The 23,522-nt window shown below is 40.1% G+C and overlaps 1 protein-coding gene across 5 annotated transcripts in view; it reads left to right on the top strand.

Annotated features, from left to right (window-relative positions):
- RapGAP1 (Rap GTPase activating protein 1) overlaps nt 1-18,564 on the top strand; it is a 114,022-nt gene extending 95,458 nt beyond the window's left edge. For all 5 annotated transcript variants that reach the window (XM_030385109.2, XM_089258193.1, XM_030385108.2 and 2 more), the window contains 3 exons: nt 14,517-16,199; nt 16,274-16,777; nt 16,877-18,564. In XM_030385109.2, the coding sequence (XP_030240969.1) occupies nt 14,517-16,199; nt 16,274-16,777; nt 16,877-17,032 (2,343 nt within the window). In that variant the 3' untranslated portion in view covers nt 17,033-18,564. The remainder of the gene's footprint in view (nt 1-14,516; nt 16,200-16,273; nt 16,778-16,876) is intronic.
- Nucleotides 18,565-23,522: the final 4,958 nt, after the last annotated feature.

The following is a 23,522-nucleotide window of genomic DNA, read 5'->3' as shown; positions in this document are numbered from 1 at the left end:
GATTGTCATGCTCAAACGGTTCGATTTGTTGCTAGGGCATATCTATGTCAGAGCTAATTTCTATAGCCTTATTAGAGCAAATGCCAACGCACGCACACAGAGGCAGGCGCAGAGGCAGAAGCAGAGGCACACGGATATTGCATTTACATAGACAGGCGCTTTTCACACACAACTTTTCTCATGGCAGCGAAAGTTGGCAGCAAACCGCTGAGCGAGCCAACAAATAACAATAAACAATGCTTTTCCGGCGTGCCGCAGAGAGAGTGCAACATGCCAGGCAACTTTTTTTCGGTTTCTGCTTCTTCTTTTTTGGCCAACAAAAGAAAAAACAACGAAATTCGACAAGTGTCGAAAATGCTGATGATACAATAAATACCCTATAAGTAGAAGGGAGTTGACGATAATTGCAAATTATATTCCTATTAAATTAAAATGCTACTTAAATATTTTCCATATTTTATTTGCAATTTATTTAATTACTATTATATTTTAATGAATTTTAAATGTATAAAACAATTTTAGATCTTAGCTCGCAAATTGCTTAACTAAAAATCTAGAGCATATGAAATATATACCATACAGTATATATATAACAATTAACTTAAATATCTTTCACATTTAATGATATGCTATGGAAATTTAATTATATTGCCAAAACTTTCATGACTACTCGGAACTGGTTTCCATAAGCCCATTTCCATGACAGCTTTTGGCAATTAACTGCTTTATTTTCACAGCTCTCTGGCCACCCGTTCGACCCAATTTGGTTAATCAAAGGGCATTAAAACCGAGCTTCCAGCAGAGTTTCGGCCAACTTATTGCCGCGTAGAACTATTACAAGGCCATGGGGCTTATAGCCGTGGCTAGAGCTGTTGTTGTTTTGCTGTCTGGCATAAATTAAACGTAAGGTCATCGAAGCGTCGATAGATGAACAAAAACAGAAAATAAAAAATAAAAAAACGCAAGAAAAAAAGAACAAAAATAAATACATAAAACACATCCACTAACAACAGTTAGTAACGGCACAAAAGCAGTTAAGTTCGAGAATACAATGCTGCAGTGCAGCCACAGTTTGAGGAGCAGATACATAATTTATCAATCAGGTTGAAAGAAAGAACAAAACGGAGCAGAACCTCTTGACTCGCTGAAGCTAATCGGCGATCAGCCAATGAAACCATTAAAATGGCTATGCAAAAGCCAAACCGAAAGAAAGAGAATAAGAGCAAAGCGCAGAGCTAAAAGAGTTCTCAGGCAGGTGGATAAACCGCGATTGATAATATGCTAATCAAATGTGCCTTGAAATCTGCCACGCCTCTGCAGAAATAATTTATTCATTTGCGTATTTTGTTTGCCATTTTTCGTTTGTTGCTTTTGCGAATCATTGTAGAGCCGCAATTCTCTATCCGCCATTTGGTATTTGGCATTTGCCATTTTGCCTCTCGTAATCGCTCGCATGTAAACAATGTTTTCCGCTTGTCATTTTTCCTCTGGCTAGCTGAAAACTGAAAGTTGACTCGCTAACTGGTTTCACCCACCAAAGCAAACCGAATTCTGGCTTGTGGCTTACTGTAAGCCGAGCTGTTAGCAGCTCGCTCTTAAGTGCAGTCGAAGCTTAGGCTTTGTGTAAACAGATCAGCCAGCGGGGGGCCATATAATCAGCCAAAGAAACCTTAGATGCCCTCCGTCTGTCACTCTCCCCCTCTCTCTCTCTCCCTCTGTCTCTCTCTCTGTCAGTTCCATTGAAAGTTTTAGCCAAGTCATCAGAAATGCAACTTACAACTAAGCCAAGGCTGCTGCAAAGTCACAAGCGAGCGGCCTTTCTGAAGCCAGTTCTAATGGCATGTGTTGTTCCATGCATGCGAAAAGGTAAGCGCTTATGCACCTGCCCAGCCAAATTAGTTAGCTTTGTTCCTATATATGCATAGAATATATATAATTATTCATTTGTTATACACTCATGCACTATATACTATTATTAGATATTTCTGTTATACTTTTGTTATTGAAGTGCTATAATCATGCACTATTTGTATCCAGGCATTTCTCTTTCAATAGGTGATTAATCTTAACTAAGCATTCCCATTGTTGTACTACAGAACTTTTTCTTCAGATGGCTTTCCTTTATAGATATAACAATGCCTGTTATGACATAATATTTTCTTTGAGAACATTTTGATTGTTTACTCTTTCATCATACTTTTATTATAAATAAATCAAATACATTTCGATTTTATTGTTGTATATAATGAAAAAAAAAAGGCATTTTATATTTACAATAATATTATATAAATATTTATATTATATTTGAGCAAGCACGCGATATGTGAATGCGGGTTTTACTCATAAAATTCTCTAATGGCTGCAGCTGAGCAAGAGTAGCTTAAAATAGTCTGAGAGTAAAACTGCAAAATTCTTGAAAGAGCTATACAGACTTGCACACATAGTATGTGTTAAATATTATTAATTTATTGTTCATATTCAACGTCATCAATGACATCAAGTCTATATAAATGCATATTAATATAAAATTATTAAGAGGTTTTAGTTTTGGTTCCCAAGGTCTATTATATATAATCAACATATATTTATATATTATATAATATATTATCATAATTATATATAATACATTGCAATCATATATTATATATATGATTATGGTAAGATGTTGATGATGATGTATATATAATTGTGATGATGACCTAAAGCTTGTAAGATACACCTTACAAATATTGTACAAAAAGTACATATTTAGTTTAAATTAATAAAATTCAAATAAATTCTGCACTAGCATTGCTGAACATCAATTTAATTTCTATTATCGAATACTTGCTTCTTTTATATTTCAGTTGCCTGCCATATGGCACTTCTCTACCCATTTATTAATAAAATATTGTTTGATTGAAGTCTTCAGCGCTTTTCTAAGAATCAAGTCTGTGTTTAGTCATTTTTTTTTTTTTCGTAATTCACATTCTCAAATTCCATTCAATTGTTATTGGCATGCTCAAGTTTAGCTCTGTGAACAAGTGCAATTTATTGCCACATATTTCCGAGTAATGTAAAGTCTTTGACATCAAGTTGGACAGAGTTTGAATGGATATTGCTTCTACATATCTATATATCGGAATCAATTTATAAGTAAATATTTAAATTTAAAACTCATTCATATTTCATAAACTCTGATCGCTTTTACAGCTCATTTATCAATTCATTTCAATAAAATTCCATTTATGTTTAGCTATTTTTCTAAAATCCATTTCGCACTCACTTGACTCGGACTTTTGGTAATCTGTTGATTTGGCATTGCTTGAGAAATAATTACTTCTGCTTCTTCTTCGCGGTACTCGCGATATGAATCTTCTTTTAACACTTGTCAATTTGATTTACGGCCATAATATCCACCACCAGCATAGTGAACCACATGATCGTTTATGTGACCTCAATTTGGATATGTAAATACATTACTCTGCAGATCTACAACAATTTAAATAACAACAACAACAACAAAAAAGCCTTGACTGTAGTTCAATTATTAATCAAATCTGTGTTTTGTTGCTTTTTGTTTCGTTTCTCATTTTGCTGTTGCTAATTGAATTTTTGTTTTTGTTTTTTTTACATCTTTGCCGAATATTCGTTTTCGATCTTTTCAAACGGCAAGCGAAAATCCAAGCCACAGAGCCAAGGCTTAAAGCCGTCGCGTGTTTTTTTTAAATAAAATAAAAAAGATAATGAGATAGAGACAAGAAACCAGCTATAGATACAAAGCAACAAATGCTTAAGCTACAGCCGCCACAGGTTCCGGTTTTTTTTTCGATTTTTTTTTTTCTTGTTTTGCTTTATATATGTTCATTTTAGTTGTTTTTTTTTTCTGTAAGGCTGGGAAAGAAAGTCAATTCGTAGATTTTCTAAATGAAATGCTCGCAATGTTGTGTTAAAAAATTCATTAGCCCCAACAGCTAAGGCAACAAACACAAAAAAAAAAAAACCAAAATAAAACAAAGCTCGAGGGAAGCCCTAAAGCAAAGCCTATGAAAATATGTAGTTAACACGCCCTCACCTGCCACGCCCCTAGCTCATCAGTCAGACGGCGGCTGTGAACAGTTGTTGTTGCTTTTATTTTTAACTTTTTTTTCACTTGGTCTTTTTTTTTGTTTTTGTTTTTTTGGCTGCTTCTCTTGAATTTCTTCATAAAAATTTCGTAAAAAGAAAGTTGCCACAGTGACTGCCAAACTGTAACGCACCCAAAGCCACCAAAAAGCGTGAATCATGCTGAATTGTTTGCCGTGTGTTGAAAGTGTTAACTGCATTGCATAGTAAACATGTAAATATATATATGTAAATATATATATACGTACATGCAAGTGTGTGCTCATAAGATATGGATATAGATATAAGCTTTATCTATTTGCAGTTTGTGCTTTGTTTTATTTTATTTCGTTTTATTTTGCTGAACTAAACCAAATTTTCGGACGCTTTTGCTCATTGCTTAATTTTGTTTTGTTTTTAGTTTTGTCTCTCTGATTTTTGTTTGCATTTCACTTTGTCTGTGCGGCCCGGCCTGTGGGGCAGTTATCACAGTAGCTGTCAAAAAGTCTCGTCTAGGCTTTTTGTTTGCCTTTTATTAATTGCTGTGGCACATGCAACAACAAACAGCATGCAGCATGCAGCATTCAGCATGCAACATGCCAATCTTCATCAATGCATCTGCCTCATCTCCCTCTCTGCAGTGCATTGACTGATTGCAGCCACTGTTGCTTTGCATTGCGTGTCTTCAATTTTGTTCAGCAATTTTCATTATTGTTGTTGTTTAATAATTTTATGCGCTGTTAATTTATTGATGTATTTACAACAGTTTATTCAATTTTCAATTAATATGGTTGCACACAAAAATTTAGCAACAATTTCTGACTCGATTTTTCGCTTCTTTTCACAGTTTCATAAATATTTCACACGTTTACTAATTTGTTAAAATTGTTGCCAGTCTCTTGCTCTGGATCTCTGGATCAGAATATATAGCATCTGCTCCAACTCCTTTTGCCCTTTGCTTATAGATGATTTCCACACATTTTCAATGAGTCAGCAGCAATCCCAATCGAATCTGTGCCATAAAATAGTTTTTCACAGACAACCCGAAAGGCATTAAGCAGTCATAAATAAGTCCACAAATGTCTGGCTGCTGCAGGGATCGTGTGCTATATATACATATGCATGCATATACATACATAAATATATCCGTACATATACATACATATATTCTGTATAAGTAAAAGTAAATCTGTATGCTGCATGTCTGGCTTCTCCAGTCGTTCGTCGATCCATTGCAAACATAATGCAGCCAATAAGTCCCAATGGCGCCCAGGCACAACGCGTGGCGGATGAGGGAATGAGGGGTAGGAGCGGTGCGGTGCGGTGCTGTTGCTCTGCACTTGTAAGCAATCGTTCGCTAAAAATACAGCGCAAAATAAATAAGTGCATTTGCAATTTGCGGCAATTGTCGCCGCGGCGGCTTACAGTTTGACAGGCACACAGCAGGCGACAGTTGCAAAGGCAAAAGATAAACGATGTGCAGGTTTTTGTCAGCTGCGAGGAGCCGGACGTGCGTTGACCCACATTGTGCACAGCCGAAAAAACTCAAAACTAAAGCAACCAACGCGAATATGCAAATAGTCAGATACATACGAGTTATGCACACAGATACAAATGCAGATACAGATACAAACAGAGACAGACAACTACAACTACATGTATCCATAGTCGAGCGAGAGAGTCGAGCGCATAAAAGTGAATGTTTGCCTGATGATTTTTGTGGGTTTTTGTTTCGTTTTATATCTGGTTGGATGACGCCAACGCTGGCAGGCGGGTGGTCAAACACAGTCAGAGTCAGAAAAAGTCAGAAAGCGACAGAAAGCTCTCAAATCTCTCGCCGGCTCATCATAAATCAATCAAAATGTTGGCAGACAAATAGTCGCTATAATAGTCGCTGAATATTCGAATTTGCGGTGCTTTAAAAATATATATATATATATGGACTACTGAAGGGTTTAAGCTGATGGGCTGAAATACTCGGCGTGAATTTATTTGCAATCGTTGCTACACGTTATGTGTAGAGCTGTGTAATTTTGTGGCATGTTAAAGAAATTAAAGAGTTATAATTTAATATTACGCTCTTGAGATAGCAACATCATTAAGGAAATTCATTTGGCGGTTATTTTAGAGCTTAGGCAATAGGGAGAAATGTGTGTGCTCTGGATTTGCTATTTCAACAGATGCAAATATCGTTAACTTTGAAATTAGACCGTGAGAGTACGGATGAGTGCATGGAATGTCTTTTTGTAACACGAAATTAATAGAGTCAGTTATCGACAACTCTTTAGTAAGGCTGCCTGCATCTGAGACCATCGATAACTTCTGATAGTTTGCTATATTGATAGTTGCCGTTATCGATAACTTCTCTAGAATCTTTTATTTCATTCATATACATGAATAAAGATCTATTAAAATTTCGTGAAAAAACATTAATGATCTATAATTAATGTAATTATCTCATATTCGATTTATAGTTTCTATTAATAAGAGGCCTTGACTATGGTTAATTCGGCCTCAAATGATGATTAGCTTCTTCCATAAGTTTTGTGTATATAAACTCTTTTATTTTCCTCTTTAGCTTGGCTCAAATTCTTTAAATTTCTTAATATATTTTCCAGCTTCTATTGCGCAGCAGCTGGTCTCCATAAAATGACTTAGTTTACATACCTAAAGTGGCATAATTTGAGCACCCTTGCCTTAACAGTAACCGTGCACTCAGCACGAGTGTGCACTCACTATTCGCAGTCAGTGTGAAAAGCAGCTCAGGGCCAAACAGCGGCAGCAGCTAAAGATTTACCTGCCCCAGCTGACCCGAAAGTACCAAAAGCCAGCCCCAAAGACCACCTCCCGCCACCCACTCGATGCTCCACTTATAGGGTTGGGCAGTGCAGGGTTGCCAACGTCATGAATGATGCAAATGTGCGCATTCGCATTTGTTTTGCCTACGTAAATAGCGACGCGTTCCGATTTCGTGTGCCTGATTCTTGTTAAATCAATAGAAAGGCGACTGCGACTGCGACTCTGACTGGAGCGCTGCTGTGGGCGTGGCCAGCACTAATTGCCCGCCAGCTGTATAATTAACAGTTGTATAAAGAAGTGCGAGCTGTGTCAGAGTTGCCAAAGTTATGACAGACGGGGCAGCAACAATACGAACAAAAAAAAATTGCTTATAAAGGAAACGCTTTGCTACAAATTCTCAGTAAATGTCAGGTAATGTCAGGTGGCCCCACTGCCCCGCCCTGGACCCAAGCGCCTGCTCCTGCTGCTGGAACAGATTACAAGTTCATAGCGACGCGATTTATTTTTTTGCTGTTTTGCTGTTGCTTTTGCTTTTGTTTTTTAGCTACAAGTTGGCTTCTAGGAAGACGTTAGCAACAGCAAGCAATGCCTTAGTTGTTCCTGTTGTTATTGTTGTTGTTCATGTTTCACGCTTCGTTGCCAAATTCTCAGCAGAACGTGGGACAAGCTACAGCAGAAGCAGCAACAGCGTCGCCTCTTAATTCCCAGTTGAAAGCCAAAAGTCTTCGCTTCGGTTGCCGCCCTTTTGACTGCCATCATCTCTCTCTCTCTCTCTCCTTCTCTCTCTCTCTTTAACTTGGATCGACTTCATCACACGCGCAATTATTTTATGAGAAAAACAAACGAAGCGCAGCGGGCAACAAACAATATGAAAGAGGGCCAAAGCCCATCTCTCTAGCCAAAAGGTTGGGCAAGCGCCTGAGCTCAACTTTTTTGTCAGCTGTTTGTAATTTAAATGCGCAACTTACATAAAACTAAAAAATAATGTCGAAGAAGCAGTAGACGCAGCCGCGCCACCTCAGCCGGCTCTTGAGGCACAGCATGCAACGCTGCTGCGCGCCCTCAGTTTGTGCAGCCAAGTGGAAACGGCGCAGCTTCAATGCACATGCGCAGGCAGCTCCGAAAAGGGCTCAGATAGGGGCCACACAAAGGGGCCGCAAGGGCCATTCAAATGAGTTCGCTGATTGACGCGCAGTGGCCAAAGCTCAAGACAAAGACGTGAGGCAAAAGAAATGCGACCGGGCACAGTGGTGCAAAGCATTGTTGAATGGATTATATCACAATTAATTGGAGCAAACGCTTTTTATGCTAATCAAGTCTAATGCAGAGCAGTAGCAAAAAGCTTTTAGTTTTGACGTTTTAAATTTTTTTAATTGAATTAAAACCTTAAACAATTACAAGTTATAAATATTATTATTTAATTCATCATAATTTTATATGCATTTATTAAATTCAAAAAGAAAAGCAAATGTCACAATAAATTTTGAAATTTATTTAACTTTTTAATTATTTAAAATATAAAAATTTGATTAATTATATATACACATATTTTTTTTATTGTTTGATTTTATTTTAATTTAGTTAAAGAATTGCTTTTAAAGACCCACTGTGCCTGCGATCGCTTACAGTTTGACAGCCAGCCGCTTCCCAGCTCACAGAACCATGACAAAAAATTAAAGAAGAAAAAAAAGATGAAGTAGAAAAAGCGCAGTAAAATATGACGTGCAACATGAGGTGAACCTGGTCGCTGAGGGTTCTTCCTCCAGTCTAGCCGTGGGCGTGAGAGTACTTTGCCAGTTTGTTGTTGCCTTAATCAAATGGTTGCATCTAATTTGATGCAGCGCACACACGCAAACGGCAAGGCAGAGTGAAAGAGAGAGAGAGAGAGATAGAATGGGGGAGTCACAACAACTCCTTCATTATGCAAATTTTGTGATGGGTTCATTGCGCACAAATTGGGTCAAAGTTGGCACATGCAACAACGCGTTGTTGCAGCCAATTAAAAGCTGCCACACAAATTTAAATAACAATTTTTCTTAATTTTAATTTTAAGCAGCAGCGCAGCAGCGGCTATTTTATTTTTAGATCCGCTGCTAACAAATTGTTTATTAAGTAATTAAAAATGTTTTGAAAATCAATCAAGCGCCTTGCATAAGTTTTCCATTCGGTTTGCTTGCGGATTTTCCAAATATGGCTAGCGCCTTTCGCTTTTTTTGGCTAATGAAATTGTCGCAAACAACACAAAAAAAACAACAACAATTCAACAACAAAGCAACAAATGCTTCAAGTTGCCTTAAGTGGTTCGTTGTTTTGGCATTTGGTGTTGGATAAAACGTTAAGTAAAGTTAATAAAAAAAAAAACCGTAATTTATGCTACTCAAATCGCCCCCAACTATGGCTACCTAAGCAGTTCAAACTGTAAGCGTTATTGCACTTTGATGTGTCGCAGTAATGAGCTGCGGGCAGCTCAAACTGTAAGCAACAGCATCTCAAACTGTGCTCGCTAAAACTCATAAAGTTTACTCTCAAATCTAATTGGATTCACCGTCTGATTGCATCTGGTTTATGAACGTATATGTACACACATATATACAACTCTATATAAGCATATTTCTAGGAATTCGACTGCTGATTACTTGGGTCAGCTTTTATGTCAAATCTCTTAATGAGCAAAGCGCATGACGAAGAATGCGATAAGAACTCGAGCAGCATAAAACCCTTTAGAAGCACATACGTGCTTCCACTGCACACAGAGACAGAGCCATACAAATATATATGTATATATATATACACATATAGATGTGTGTTAATTGAATGTGTGAAAGCGTTTAAAAGCAACTATTTTGGCATTTAGCTCACGTGCAGCGAGCGTTACGAACAACACAAAAACAAAACACAAGCCAACAAAAATAAAAAGCATTTGGTATAAACTGTAAAAGCTACTTTTAATATCTCTCTCGAAAAAAACTGTTGGCAACAGCCGTGAATAAAAGGTTAAATTGGGTTAAAGAGGGAAATGCCTAAATTAGGGCTAAATAGGAAAACTAAAGCTAAGACTAAAATATGTATATGTACATAATTTTATATGAGATAAAACCTAACTTAAGGGAAGTCTATAGATGCAAATGGACTTAGAATATAAAGTCATATATATGGTTATTTGATTGAATGATTGACTGTCAGACTGACACTGAACGATTGATTGATAAATGTATTAGCTGACTAGTAATTCTTTGAATGAGTGATTGAATGCTTGATTTTCATATAAAACCAATCTAATTGCTAAAGAGATTGACTGAATGATAGTCTAACTAAGACTTGATTGACGAACTCTATGATTGTGTGACTACTTGTTGATTGATCTACTGAATAAGTGATTGATTGACTGAGTATGCTTGGCCAACACATTCGCTGCCTTGCTGACTAATTGATTTATTGCTTCATAATCAACATACAGTTCAAGTCCTCATAGATAAGAAATCCATAAAGCGTATGCCATAAAAAAATCTATAAAAAATATATAATTAAGATTTAAGTATCTAATAAAAAGTTGTATATGGAAAGATACTGCATGTATGTATAGTATAGAAAGAAATTGAACTTTAACTTTTGATATTTTGATTCATAGGCAAGAACTGAAGTCCTAATCAAATTTCATGCTCAACTTCAGATTGTACTTGAGATCTTAATAGAATTTCATGCTCAGCTAGATCATACTCCATAATCACGACTCTTGAGTTCAAACAGTTTGACAAGCACCGCATTGATTTATTTGCCAGCGTGCTTGATTTATGCAACTTTGATTTGAAATATTTATGTGGAATACATTTTCAAATGAAATCAGCATGCGATATATATATATATATATATATATATATATATATATATATATATATATATATATATATATATATATATATATATATATATATATTTGAGAGCTATGCATATATGGTCTATAATATTTATCACTTCATGGCTCAGCGCCGAGGCAAGAATCAGTCGATTGCAACGTGTTTATGTCACAGGCTCCCAGCACATAAATCAAGTCCAATACAAGTGTGGGTGGAATTCTGTTTTTCTTGTCGTTTTTCCTTCTTTTTTTTGACTTAGCTTTTGTCGCCAACTCTCAGCCCAGAAGTTGAGTCTAGGGCGTCGACTGGCACTTTGCACGTGCGTGGCGCATATATATATATGTGTGTATATATATGCAGATATCTACATATGTGTGTATATCGCCTGCATATATCAATCACTTGAGCTGGCTTGCAACTCTTTTTACGCTTCGCCAGAGTCATGTGCCACACTTTCCAGCAACAACAACAGCAACAACAACAATAGCTAGAAATGTGCGCTGCATAAGTGATGAAAGCCCAAAATGAGTTTGACAAGCGCTGGCTGTCAAACTGTGCGCACAGATGGCTTCCTGTGCGCTTTGTTTTGCACACACACGCACACACACATACATATACACATACACAGGGCTGCCTTACCCTTTAGCATCTGGCATCTGCCTGTGTCTCTATTAGACTTTGTTTTCATTTTATGCCAGGCAAAAGATTTCAACGCCCCCGCAGCAGCAGAGGCAGCAGCAGAGGCAGAGGCAACGACAGCGGCAGCAAATGCAAAATGCACATTTTTAATGATGGGGGCCCTGCACTTGAGCCAACGGCAACAATAACAACGACAACAGCAGCACAAACAACGTTGTTGACGTTGGCGTCTCGCACAGGATGTGCCACAGAGTTGGGGCAGCTGGGGCACGGGTAGCAGGAGTTGGGGGAATGCTTTGCCTTGGGGCTGGGCCATCAGCCGTCAGGGTCTGCCTGCCCTTCGACTTATGCAAAACGTCTCCACGCTTTGTTTTTATGGCCTGTTCAATGCAGTCAGGGGATTCCGTCTTGTCTGATGGGCACCGTCTCCTCTCCTCGCCATCTCGGCTGCCGCCTCTACCCCACTAACCTCGAAAATTGCCACATTTGGCCTTAAAGTTTTGCGTTTGTGTAACACTTTTCTCTCGCCATCTCTTGCTCTCACACACTATCTGTCTCTCTCTCTCTCTCTCTCTCTCTCACCCGCTCTGTCTCTATTCGTAATCCGCTTAAGTTCTCAAGAATCGGCACAGCCTCATAATGAGCACAGCGCGATCATCATAATTGTCGAACGTTGTGCTTTCGTTATGCTTTCGCTCCGCTTCTTCTTCCTCTTGATCCCCATTCATTAGATTTTCGTTTTTCCGGTTGTGTTCTTAATACTTGAGTGGCAGCCTCTACCCTCACACATATCTCATCGCATCTCTCGCCACTCCATTCCAGCTAGCTATGCGAGTTTAATTAGACCAAAGAGGCAGACACTACACATCTTCAACATCTTCAAATCTCATCAAATTAGACGCCGCAGCGTAACTTGACACATTCTCCCCCTCCCACCTGAACCAATTAAGCAAACGATTCCCTGTGCCACTAGCCACTCCTGTTTTTTTGCTCTGATGACTCATTCCGCCCCAAATCGCCAGCCGATAAGCCCAAGTCCAGACAGACGTCTGTCTGATTGCCGCAACTGTTTAGCCAATCTATAAAGCAAATGAAGCCAGCTAAGCGTGTGACAAAGGAAGCTCAGTTGGAAACCCTCCCTTTGGCCGGTCCCACTAGCCGCCTCTCGAGTTACCACAATATAAATTCATATATATATATTTGCTTAATATATGAATTTTACCTCTGCTATTGCCACATTTAATGTTGAAAGTCGTGCAGCATTTGCATAATCAATTCACACGCTGCTCTATTAAATGCGGTTGAATGCATTCATTTCAATCATTTAACATTCAGCAGTCAACACTCAACACTCAACGCTCGACCGTATGCGAGATGACAATGCACTCATTAGTGGTCGGCAAATGCAGCAAATGCAGCAGCTGTAAACTGCATTTAAATTGCACTTACAAAATAAACATCGTGTGGAAATGTGCACCAAATCGTCGACGTTGACCTCGAATGAAACGGACGCATTCAGGGCCTGGCGATAAAACTACAATCTCACAATCTCTCAATGCGCCCTATGCACAGCATCCGACGACTGAGCTAATAAATTCGTCTTGACTTGTAGAATAAACAGAATATTATTGGACAGAAAATTGTGTTTTCCTCGAAATATCAATAAATATGACATTTTGTGGTTTATTGCTTTATTAAGAAATGCCATAACTAACTTTTACTGAGTGGAAGTGACTGCGTTTATGGGAGTAAATAGAGAACGTAAAGATAGAAGCGGCTTGTTTGATATACGATGTGTATATACATATGTATATACATTTGATATATGGGTAGAAAGTCTCACCTAGTTTCCTCAAGTTCCAACTAACTGATGCTAACATCTCGTTTGCTACATATATATATAAAAGCAGGAATATTATCGCTTAGCTTAACGTATTTTATGCCTCTCTATATTATCCTCTCTTATGTAAAGAAAAATCGTTGGAGGATTTCCTTCATTCGTATCTTGTATAGTTTTCCTAGGTGCAGCTAATCAAATTCCTAATAGGGGATAAAAACGATATTTGACATGTTTCAGTCGATATCATTTTAATATAGGATATAGAATATTCTAGGACATAGAAAACCCCTCAAGAACTGCTTTCCATCTCCCATAACTACTTCCTTTCCACAGCCTCAGGCAATCTATTTATCTTACATAAATATTTCCGATAAGACAGTAAAGAACTATGAACAGCTATGCTTAACTACAATTATCATTAAAAATGCGTATCTGCTAACCTTGCCTAGTCTCTCTCATACAACTAAAAGACAATAACCTTCAGACTTGCCCTCTCAACTCGAGGGATTCTCAATTCATTTATCCCTAATGACTCGGTCAATCGCGCAATCTGTGAGCACATATTGCACAGCAGTTGCATTTGGCAGCCAGCAGACTCTTAAATCAAGGCACGAACTATCGATGAACCCGAAAAGACCTAGCACACATGCACAAACGAGCGCCTCCCCTAGATGCAAACCCGTTACGTGCCACATTTGGCTGCAAGCCAGCCATAGGAAATAGAAAGAAATTGCAGCTGGCCAAACAGACAGAAATAAAAGAAGTTTTTAATATGTGAGCGCAAGCTCAGAGGGTAAGGGTCGGGGGATGGAGGGGCAGGGCGTCCTACAGTCTTTTAGGGTTTGGCTTTGGCTAGACAAAAGCGCGCGCGGAGCTCTGGCGCCGTTGGCGCAAGGATGTTCATGTCAAATCAAAACGTTGGCTTAATAGTATCCAAAATTTAACGGGTTCCATTCGCTGAACCGCAAACAAAGGCCGCCCACACAGGAGTCGCCCGTCAATGCGACTCGCGTATTTGTTTAGAGCCAACAAATTGCCAGGCAAGGCCTGGTCGGGTCTGGGCCCTGCCATTAACCAGCTTCAGCTTGGGTCTGGAGGCTGGGGGCATTTGCATAGACGTCGACGATAATTGCATGAAATTATAATGCAGCCCATGTGTAGCCTGTCGCTCGTAGGAGTCGATGCCCACACACACACGTAGACAGAGATGCTGTGTGTGTATACCCTGTAATTATAGAGATTGATGCAAACTCTGCTCTAACCTAGTCTCTCTTTCTCTCTCTCTCTGTCCCTCTTTGCAGCATCATCGTGGCAGCAATGCAAGCGAGGAGCGCGTGCCACAGCCACACTCACCACACGATGGCGGCCACATGGGCGGCGGACTGCAGCACTCGGGCTCGCGGGCCACGTTGCGTCAATCAATGAATCACTCCAGCAGCTCAATGACGGGCGGCTCCGCCTCCAGTTCGACGCCCGCCTCGCCGCAGCTGAGCGGCGGCCAGCTGCTGTCGAACGGACACCACTATCAGTCACAGTCGTCGGTATCGTCGAACTCATCGATTGTGTCGGCCATACCCGCCTCGCAGCGCCTGCTCGAGGAGGCGCTGGCCAAGCCGGCGCCGTATCCGATGATCCTGCTGCCGGTGCACGGCGGCTATTGGCTGGACGGGACCGAGCACGAGTGCAGCTACGATGCACGGGGCAATCCGCAGCTGCCGCAGACCACCTGGATGGCCAAGTTCGAGATGGACGATACGGCCAAGTGCTATCGGCGCTTCTATGCGGCCAGGGAGCACTCGAATCTGGTTGGGCACGATGAGCAGCTCGGCCCGGTGCTCATCTCGATCAAAACGGAGAACGTGGCCAACCAGGAGCATATGCGCATCCTGCTGCGCCTGCGCACCGGCACCATGCACGAGCTGATACCGGTCTCGTGCCTGGGCGCCCAGCCCAGTCCGGCGAAGATGGTGCGGCTGCTGAACGAACAGATCCAGGTGGATAACTTCATGCCGGTGTTGTGCCCGAAGGCATCGCAGCTGATCAGCGTCTATGATGAGCATGTGCTTGTCTCGCACTTCAAGTTCGGCGTGCTCTACCAAAGATATGGCCAGACCACCGAGGAGGAGCTCTTCGGCAATCAGCAGACCTCGCCGGCGTTCGAGGAGTTCCTCGATGTGATCGGCCAGCGCATCAGGCTCAAGGACCACAAGGGCTATCGCGGTGGCCTGGACATCCAGAACGGGCACACCGGCGACACGGCCGTCTACGAGGTGTTCAAGGAGCGTGAGGTCATGTTCCATGTGTCCACGCTGCTGCCCCACACCGAGGGCGATCCGCAGCAGTTGCAGCGCAAGCGGCACATCGGCAACGACATCGTGGCCATCGTGTTCCAGGAGACGAACACCCCCTTCTCCCCGGACATGATCGCCAGCCACTTTCTGCACGCGTTCATTGTGGTGCAGCCCCTGGAGCCGAACACGCCGCACACGCGCTACAAGGTGAGCGTGACGGCCCGGGACGACGTGCCCTTCTTCGGGCCGACGCTGCCCAATCCGGCGGTCTTTCGCAAGGGCCAGGAATTCAAGGAGTTCCTCCTGACCAAGCTGATCAATGCCGAGAACGCCTGCTACAAGGCCGAGAAGTTTGCCAAGCTTGAGCTGCGCACGCGCACCTCGCTGCTGCAGAATCTAGTGGAGGAGCTGAAGGAGAAGACGCGCGACTTTCTCGGCGCCGATCTGTCGCAGACCCTCGCCGGCAGTCCGACACCCGAGACGCCCAAGTCGGAGAGCGGAGGCGGCGGCGGCGGCAATGCGGGCACTCGGTTCATTGACACCGTCAAGAAGGCGCTGATCATGCGCGTGCGCTCCCAGAGCGTGGACACCGGCAACGGGGCGCATCCGGACAAGTTCAGCGTGAACACCAAGGTGGGCACGCTCAACTCTAAGAAGGAGCCACAGCCCGAGACACAAACGCCCAATCTAAATGTGAGTAGACATTGGCTTGGCTCTAGTCGAAGCAATTAGCTAATCCGATTCTCTTTCTCTTTCTCCTCCTGCAGACCTGCAGTCGCACGGCCTCCAAGTCGTCATCCAAGTCGAAGTCCTCGAATGAGTCCACATCCTCCTCGCCGGACATCACCTCACGACCGGCTAACCATAATCACAACAACAACAACAACAACAATCCAGCTGGCGGCCAACAAAATGGCGGCGGCATTGCCGCCGTCGCCGTCAGCGCTGGCCAAAACGGTGGCATTGTGGGCGTGGCCGTGGCCACCATGTCCGAGGCGAGCGACGACTCCAGCCTGAACAGCGTGGATCTGGACCCGATGATGGGTCACCTGGACGGCGGTGCCGCCTACATCGACAGCGACACGGGCCTGGAGAGCATGAGCTCCGCGGAGGCAACGACCAAGGCCTGCTCGCTCTGCCTCGAGGGGGTGCAGGGCACTACCATGATGGGCAGCTCGCCCAGCAACGAGACCATCATGATGATCGAGAATCTGCGCCAGGAGGTGACGCGGCTCAAGTGCGACAAGCTCGATTTGCTGCGACAGAATGTGGTAAGTAGAGGGAGAACGAGAGAGAGAGAGAGAGAGAGAGAGAGGAGAGATCCCTATAGAACAATTAACTCATTTGAATATTTTCCCTCTTCCTTGCAGACCTGCCAAAGGGACATCAAGCGTTTGCGGGAGCGAGAGCTATCGCTGCAAGGCGATCTGGCGGCAGCCGGACGTGAGATTCTGCGTCTGCGCGATCTGCTCAAGGAATATATGCCAGACACAGCCGCAGCGCCGCTCTCCATTTCGCCCATCTAAAGCGTCTAACGCCAAGCACAAAACAGGGAGGGAGGGAGACAGCGAGAGAGAGAGAGAGAGAGAGAGAGTGAGGGAGTTGGAGGAGATCGGAGGAACCACTGTGCCGTGTATAACACTTTGGATGCGTCGTTATTTGTTTTTTCTTTTTTATTTCTGGGGCCAGTTCTCGCAAAACTGTATTATATTTAGTTTGCATAGCTGTTGGAACTCGAAGAGGATTGAAAGCTGAAGTGTGGCGGCATATATATTATTACAGATTAGTCTACAAATATACATATAACAGTTAAAAGAAACAACATAGAGAAAAGATAACAAACATACACACACACAGAACTCAAAAAGTTACACCAAATATATAGTTGATAAGTCTTTAAGCATATTTAACGCAATGTTTAAAACCCCAAACAAAAAAAAAAAAAAACAAAAATTTCCCACAGACGCAAAAACTAAGCCTTAAATATAAGTAGACAGAGAGAGAGGGAGTATAACAGAGACAGCGAGAGCTTATCGATTAGCGTATAAAACAGTTACAAAAAGTTTGCATTGAAACGTTTTCGAGTTCGAATTCGTCATCGATTTAGTAGCAGAGTAGAGCGATCCTAGGCAACCCTGCACTGTGGCAACCCTGTTAGCTCCGCTCGTTTCCATTCATCACGTAGACCTCAACAGCAATTATTAACCAATTAAAAGAAAGAGGAAGAACAACAAAATCGAAAGCTAATTAAATTAACATATATATTTATTCAACAAAAATATATATATAGATATATTCTATTATGTATGTGTTTTAAAGTTACAAATGCAAAACTCTCGTTAGTTTTTGTTTTTAGCTGCAATCGATAAATATTATTAAACAGAACGAACATAAGAAAAACAAAAACTCGTAACTCTTAAGTTTAAGTTGCTTTAAATAATTTCTAATTACAACTTAGTTTGATTAAGTTTTGGGCTAAGCAACGGAGGAGCTTAAGCTAAGCTAACGACGACTCAGCGGAAGGCAAGGAGAATGTTATCGAAATTATTATTATCGGAATTCATCTGTTGTTTTGCCCTTGTATATATATTATTTACATAATTCTCGATATATCGATATATCTGTCGATCTAACGTAATTACTATGCAATTTAATGACTATTTAATAAACGTATTGAAAAATGATAAATAATTATCGATAAACGATTTAGCCCAGAGCAAAATGTGCAAGATTCTTCAAATATATATATTTTAATATATATATATATTATCTGTCTATATACGGCTAAAGAACACAAAAATACACCCACATTCACACACACACACACGCATACAAATATAGCATACATTTATACATCAAATCAAAGAGTTCTTATCGAGTTTATCTATATGTATGAATTCTACCATAAGTACCACAAATTGTTTTTTGTTGACAAAAATTCATTATTTTAATTGTGTAAAATTACAAAAACAAACAACAAAAAAGCAAAGAAAAACCAACAAAATATACATATATAATTATATATATGCAAAATATATGGAATATATACATAAAAATATATTATGCTGTTTTTATTTACTAACAAAATAAGCTTGAAACGCTAAGAATTAATTGTTGAATGTATTTCAGCAAAACTCCCTTTTTGAAATCACGCGCCTTTCTTTGAAGCGCTAACCAGCACTGTGGGAGCTTTCTGTTGGCACCCACAGGGTGACCCGCTTTCTGAGCTTTTTGTTATATTGCTCTTCGTCGCATGCAGCCACACTGAAATGAACTGTTTAATTATTCAGTTTTGTTTTGTTTCTCGTGCAGCAATTATTCGCCTTTAATTATTGTTTTATAAAAGTACCAAAAGGTTTTTATATTCCCTAATGTTATATATTTATTATTTCAAATGACAGTTTGGCAACTGATCTTAAAGTTCTGTTAGCGCACTGTAGTGGAATGTTGCTCTCCGAGCAGCTGTTGCGCTCTGCGCATGCTCTCTCTGTCGCACGCATTTGCTTATTGTACCCTGTGCTTGACAATCAGAAAGAGTTGTCTGAGTTATAAACAGTCAGCTGCACTTGGCCAAAGTGAATTGGTCTAATTGAATTAACCAACATAGTAAGAAACTAATTATATTACGAAATAAATATTTAAAAAAAATGTATGAAAACTTTTTACAGGTATTTAATTTTTAATGAACAGAGAAATATAGCAACAACAAAATCAATTAAAATTGAAATTGAGAATGAATCTATATATATACTAAATAATAATAAAAACTGTAACCTAATAAAATACAATACAATGAGTAAACAAGTTCTTCACAGAGTATCTCATATGTGTCATACTCGTATTTTTGCTCTCTCTGCTTATAATGCTTTAGGTGTTTTTTCCAACTCTCAAAACGCGAGAAACTTTTGATGTGGACGGACGTTTCGTCGCCGCCGTCGTCGTCGCGTGGAGGTTTCAGTTGCTTGAATTAGAGAATTGTTATTGTTTTCATTCAGGCCTTTGGGCTGAGAAGGCGGTGCTCAGAGGGTGCATTTAATACATATTGAATATCATTGAATAAAACGCTGTTCTCCAATTTTCAATCAAATCAATGCAAGTCGCGTGTGTGTTCGTTCGGCAAGAAGAAATAGTGCGAAAAATCTCTTGAGTGACTTTTGGTGTTGCATTTTGCAATTTGCTTTTGTTTCGTTTTGGCGGCGTTGTCGTCGGCTGCTGTGCACGTAAAACATAAAAACGATTCTCATTAAAAATAATAACAACAACAACAAATAATAACAACAACGTACCCAAAGAGTTGTACGTGTGCCAATATATGTGTATGTGAGTGTGTTTGCGCGCGGTTGAGTGTGGTAATTTTTTCGTCGTTATTACTTCATAACAGAGCGCAAAGCTGCGCTGCTGCTCTCTCGCACTCTTTCTCTCCTGCTCTCTCTGTGTCTGCGTTATACGCTCTTAAGCTGTGTGTCGCTCTCGACAGCAGCCGGCAGGCTCAACCGAGGAGGGTTGCAGCAGTAGCAGCAGCAGCAGGAACAGGAGCCGCAGTTGTGACCACAACAAAAAATAAGTAGCAAAGCTTTGGCTAACCCTCGTACGCTCTCAATTACGGTCTGCCTCTGTACACCCTCTCATTCAACGTTGGAGCCACAAAAAAGGTAATTAGTTGTATTTTATTTTATTAATGTGACAAATAAGCAAATAATTGTGAGTGAATGCGTGTCTGTATGTGTGTATGTCAGAACATTTTTACGTGTATGCGTAAGCGAATGAATCAAAAAATTAAGAAAGCAAACAAATTATTAAATAACAAAAGCTGGCAGCAGCAGCTACAACAGCAATGCAAATAGAAGCAAGCTAGAGAGAGACTAAAATTCTCTCTTATATATAGAGGCCGATCAGCAGCTGAGCTGGGCTTGACTGTGCGTACGAAAGAGATGCAGGTAGCGCAGCTTCACATGGTGTGTGTAATCGTAGCCGGCGCCTCAGCTGCTACTGTTGTTGCTGTTGCTACTGTTTTTGCTGCCTCGCTCTCTCACTCTCTCTCGATTTACCGCTTTTGTTGTTTTGGTTGTTTCTGGGATAAGAATAGCAATAAAATTACAATAAACGTTAAGTATATTGAGAAGGCGCTTGTAATGGGGGTGGGTGGGTTTCCTTTACACTCGAGCAAGCATCTGCTGCTTGGCTAGGGGGCGTGGCAGGTCTAAGGCGTTACGTGCACTCGACTAATCAGCCGTCAGCTTCATAATCTAGCGATTAAGTCGAGTCTTATCAACGAAAGGTGCTCCGAGGGGTTGCCAAGGCATATAGGGGTCCAGAGTGTGTGTGTGTATGTACAAATATATGTATGCACGAGCATAGTTGTTTATGTGTGCAGTGAGCATTCGAGGTGAACGAATTTTAGAGCTAGATAATAAGATGATGCATTTACAGTTATGTCAAAGTTGCCCATTGCATTCTTATCGGAGAGCAAACAATTGCTAATTGTGTCCAATTAGAATTTTGCATTACATTAAAGCAGCAATTATAATGCGAGATCTTGATCTCCAATTGGTTGGCATCATCGAAATATATTTCGTCATTCGTCTATTTATAAGTCAAATCAGAGTATAATTGAATTTAATTTAAATTTCATATATTTTAATTTGCTATGATGATTTTATAAGGCATTTATAAATGGTTTAAAGTAACATTAATGTTATTTGTAATGTTCATTATTTTATGAGAAATATCAATTGAGCTTTTTTTAAAATTATTTTAATAAGCTTTTAATATTCTTCAGAAATATTTGCATAATCTCACGAATTTCGTGATATATTTAAACAATGTACAGAATTCATTAAGAATCTTGGAATTTATTAAGCTTATCCAGGAACATATGTTGGTATACATTACTTAAATATCTATTCGAAAATCCCAATTCCACATCCGATCTGCTAGAGTGCTGCCACTGGAGACAGGTGCAAAGTGTCATGGATCATTTAAGAAGCATCAGGTGGCAATTTAATTGTCCGTGCGATGCGGTTGCTCGAATATTTCTCCGCTAATGCGCCATATGCCCAGCCGTGGAGTCGAATGGCGCACGCTCATTATCTTGTCTCCGGTTTGTTTTATGCGTCCGCGACGCTGGCGTCTGTTTTGCTCCAGTCTGCCAACCCACCCAGCCATGGGCCATTGGAGCAACCACTCAAGAAAATAATTTTTTGGGGGTCGGCCACTGCTGCCCCACACCACATAGTCGTCCGACCGCCCGCCCACCTGACATGCCAAACAACATTCCAAGAGTGAGGCGAGCGAGTGGTTTTGGTGGCTTTGGGTGGTTGGGTGGGGTGGCACCACACGCACATATCTTAAGCGTATAAAAAGGGCTCATAATTTTCAGTTTAATTACAATAAGCAAACAACTGCACCGCTTGCCCCGCCAATGATGGGTAGCTGTGGCTCTTTATCTACACTCCACTTTGACGAGCACCTGCCCCTACCTAGACGACCTTTTGAGCTTTCACCTGGCTGTGCAACCTATTAATAAATCTCATTAATAAATTAAACGTTTTAACGCAGGAAATTCCCTTCGCTCTCTTCCCGCACATACGCACACGCCATCTGACGGCGCGTTTTGGCATATATTTTAGCTGATGGTTTTTTTTTAGCTTATTGGAGAGGGTACTCGATTTGTATAGGCGAGTGTGTAACATGCATCAGAATAAACTCATTTGTAGATTGAAAAACATGTTTTTAGTTTTTAGAATATTTTTATAGCTCATTAGATTGGATTATAGGCTCAATTCCCATCAGCATTCTATGAGCTATTTCAATATTAAATTTGTAGCTTATTAATATTTTTCCAACAAGGCTTTGATCATTTTTACTACATCAATAAAGTTTTTATTACATTCGTATAATTATTTCAGAAATGCCATTAGATCGATAAAAATAAAACTTGGTTTATTAAAGTATTTTAGCTTTAGAATATAAATTATGCAATGCTTTTGTTTGCAAATATTTGTATAATATTTTTTATGTAAATTTTTAAACTGCTTAAGTTAGTATTAAGTTATAAATTTTTGGATTAACCATTTTTAATCTCAAATTGAGTTCTGATATAATAAAAAAGGCTATAATACTGTATTTAAATCGATATTTTGATAGGCTTATATATTATAGATTTGGAATAATTGTATTAGGCTGATGATGCAAGAAAACATTGTTCAAACATTATTTTAATATAAATTTAATTTTTTTATTATTAAGAAATATATCTAAAGCCAGCAAAATATATATATACAAATATATAATTAAACAAAAATTATTTGTAGTATGTAAATTATGTGAATAATTGAATATAGAAAAGGAAAAATATATGAGTATAATATATATACTGGGGAACGGATCCATTCCCATGTGGTAGCTGCGGGCGGCATCATTAGTCGTATTTTTCTCAATTTTGTTGGATTCACTTTGATTCACATTTTTGCTCCATTAATCAAAATTCGCGAAATTTTTGTCCACACGCATACATATAAGTATATAAATTATTGTACTATATATATTTTTAGATGATATAAATCTGTTATACACCAGACTCGTCCCATATTTCCCCATTTCCGCTTGTTTGCCGGCAAGTGTATCCACAGCTCGACTTGCCATTCAATAAACTTGACCCGCTTGTTTATTGTTTTTTCTTCTCGTTATTTGCTCGTGTTTGATTCTCATCCTTTGCTGGTTCGTCTTTCGACTGGGGCGTATTTTAAAAATAAATCATAAGGTCTATATATACACGCGTATATACAAATAAAATAAAAACATTGTTATAATTTGATTCGAATTGCATTGAGTTTTCAAATATTCTGCAGCTTGACACGCGCAGATATTCATTTCACTTTTGGGAGGACCCCTACTCTCATCTAGTCTCACCTAGCTACCTGCCCACATATTTACCTACACCTTATCCACCACCTACCCCTTAAGCTTTTGCCATTTAATTCGTTTACTTTGGGCCCTATCTTGAAATGTGAATTT

Source organism: Drosophila navojoa, chromosome 3, assembly GCF_054131105.1.
Source record: "Drosophila navojoa isolate 15081-1374.11 chromosome 3, UAZ_NAV_1.0, whole genome shotgun sequence".
Classification (NCBI taxonomy): Eukaryota; Metazoa; Arthropoda; class Insecta; order Diptera; family Drosophilidae; genus Drosophila; species Drosophila navojoa.
The sequence above is the reverse complement of the archived record's forward strand: the minus strand, read 5'-3'. Positions and strand labels throughout refer to the sequence as shown.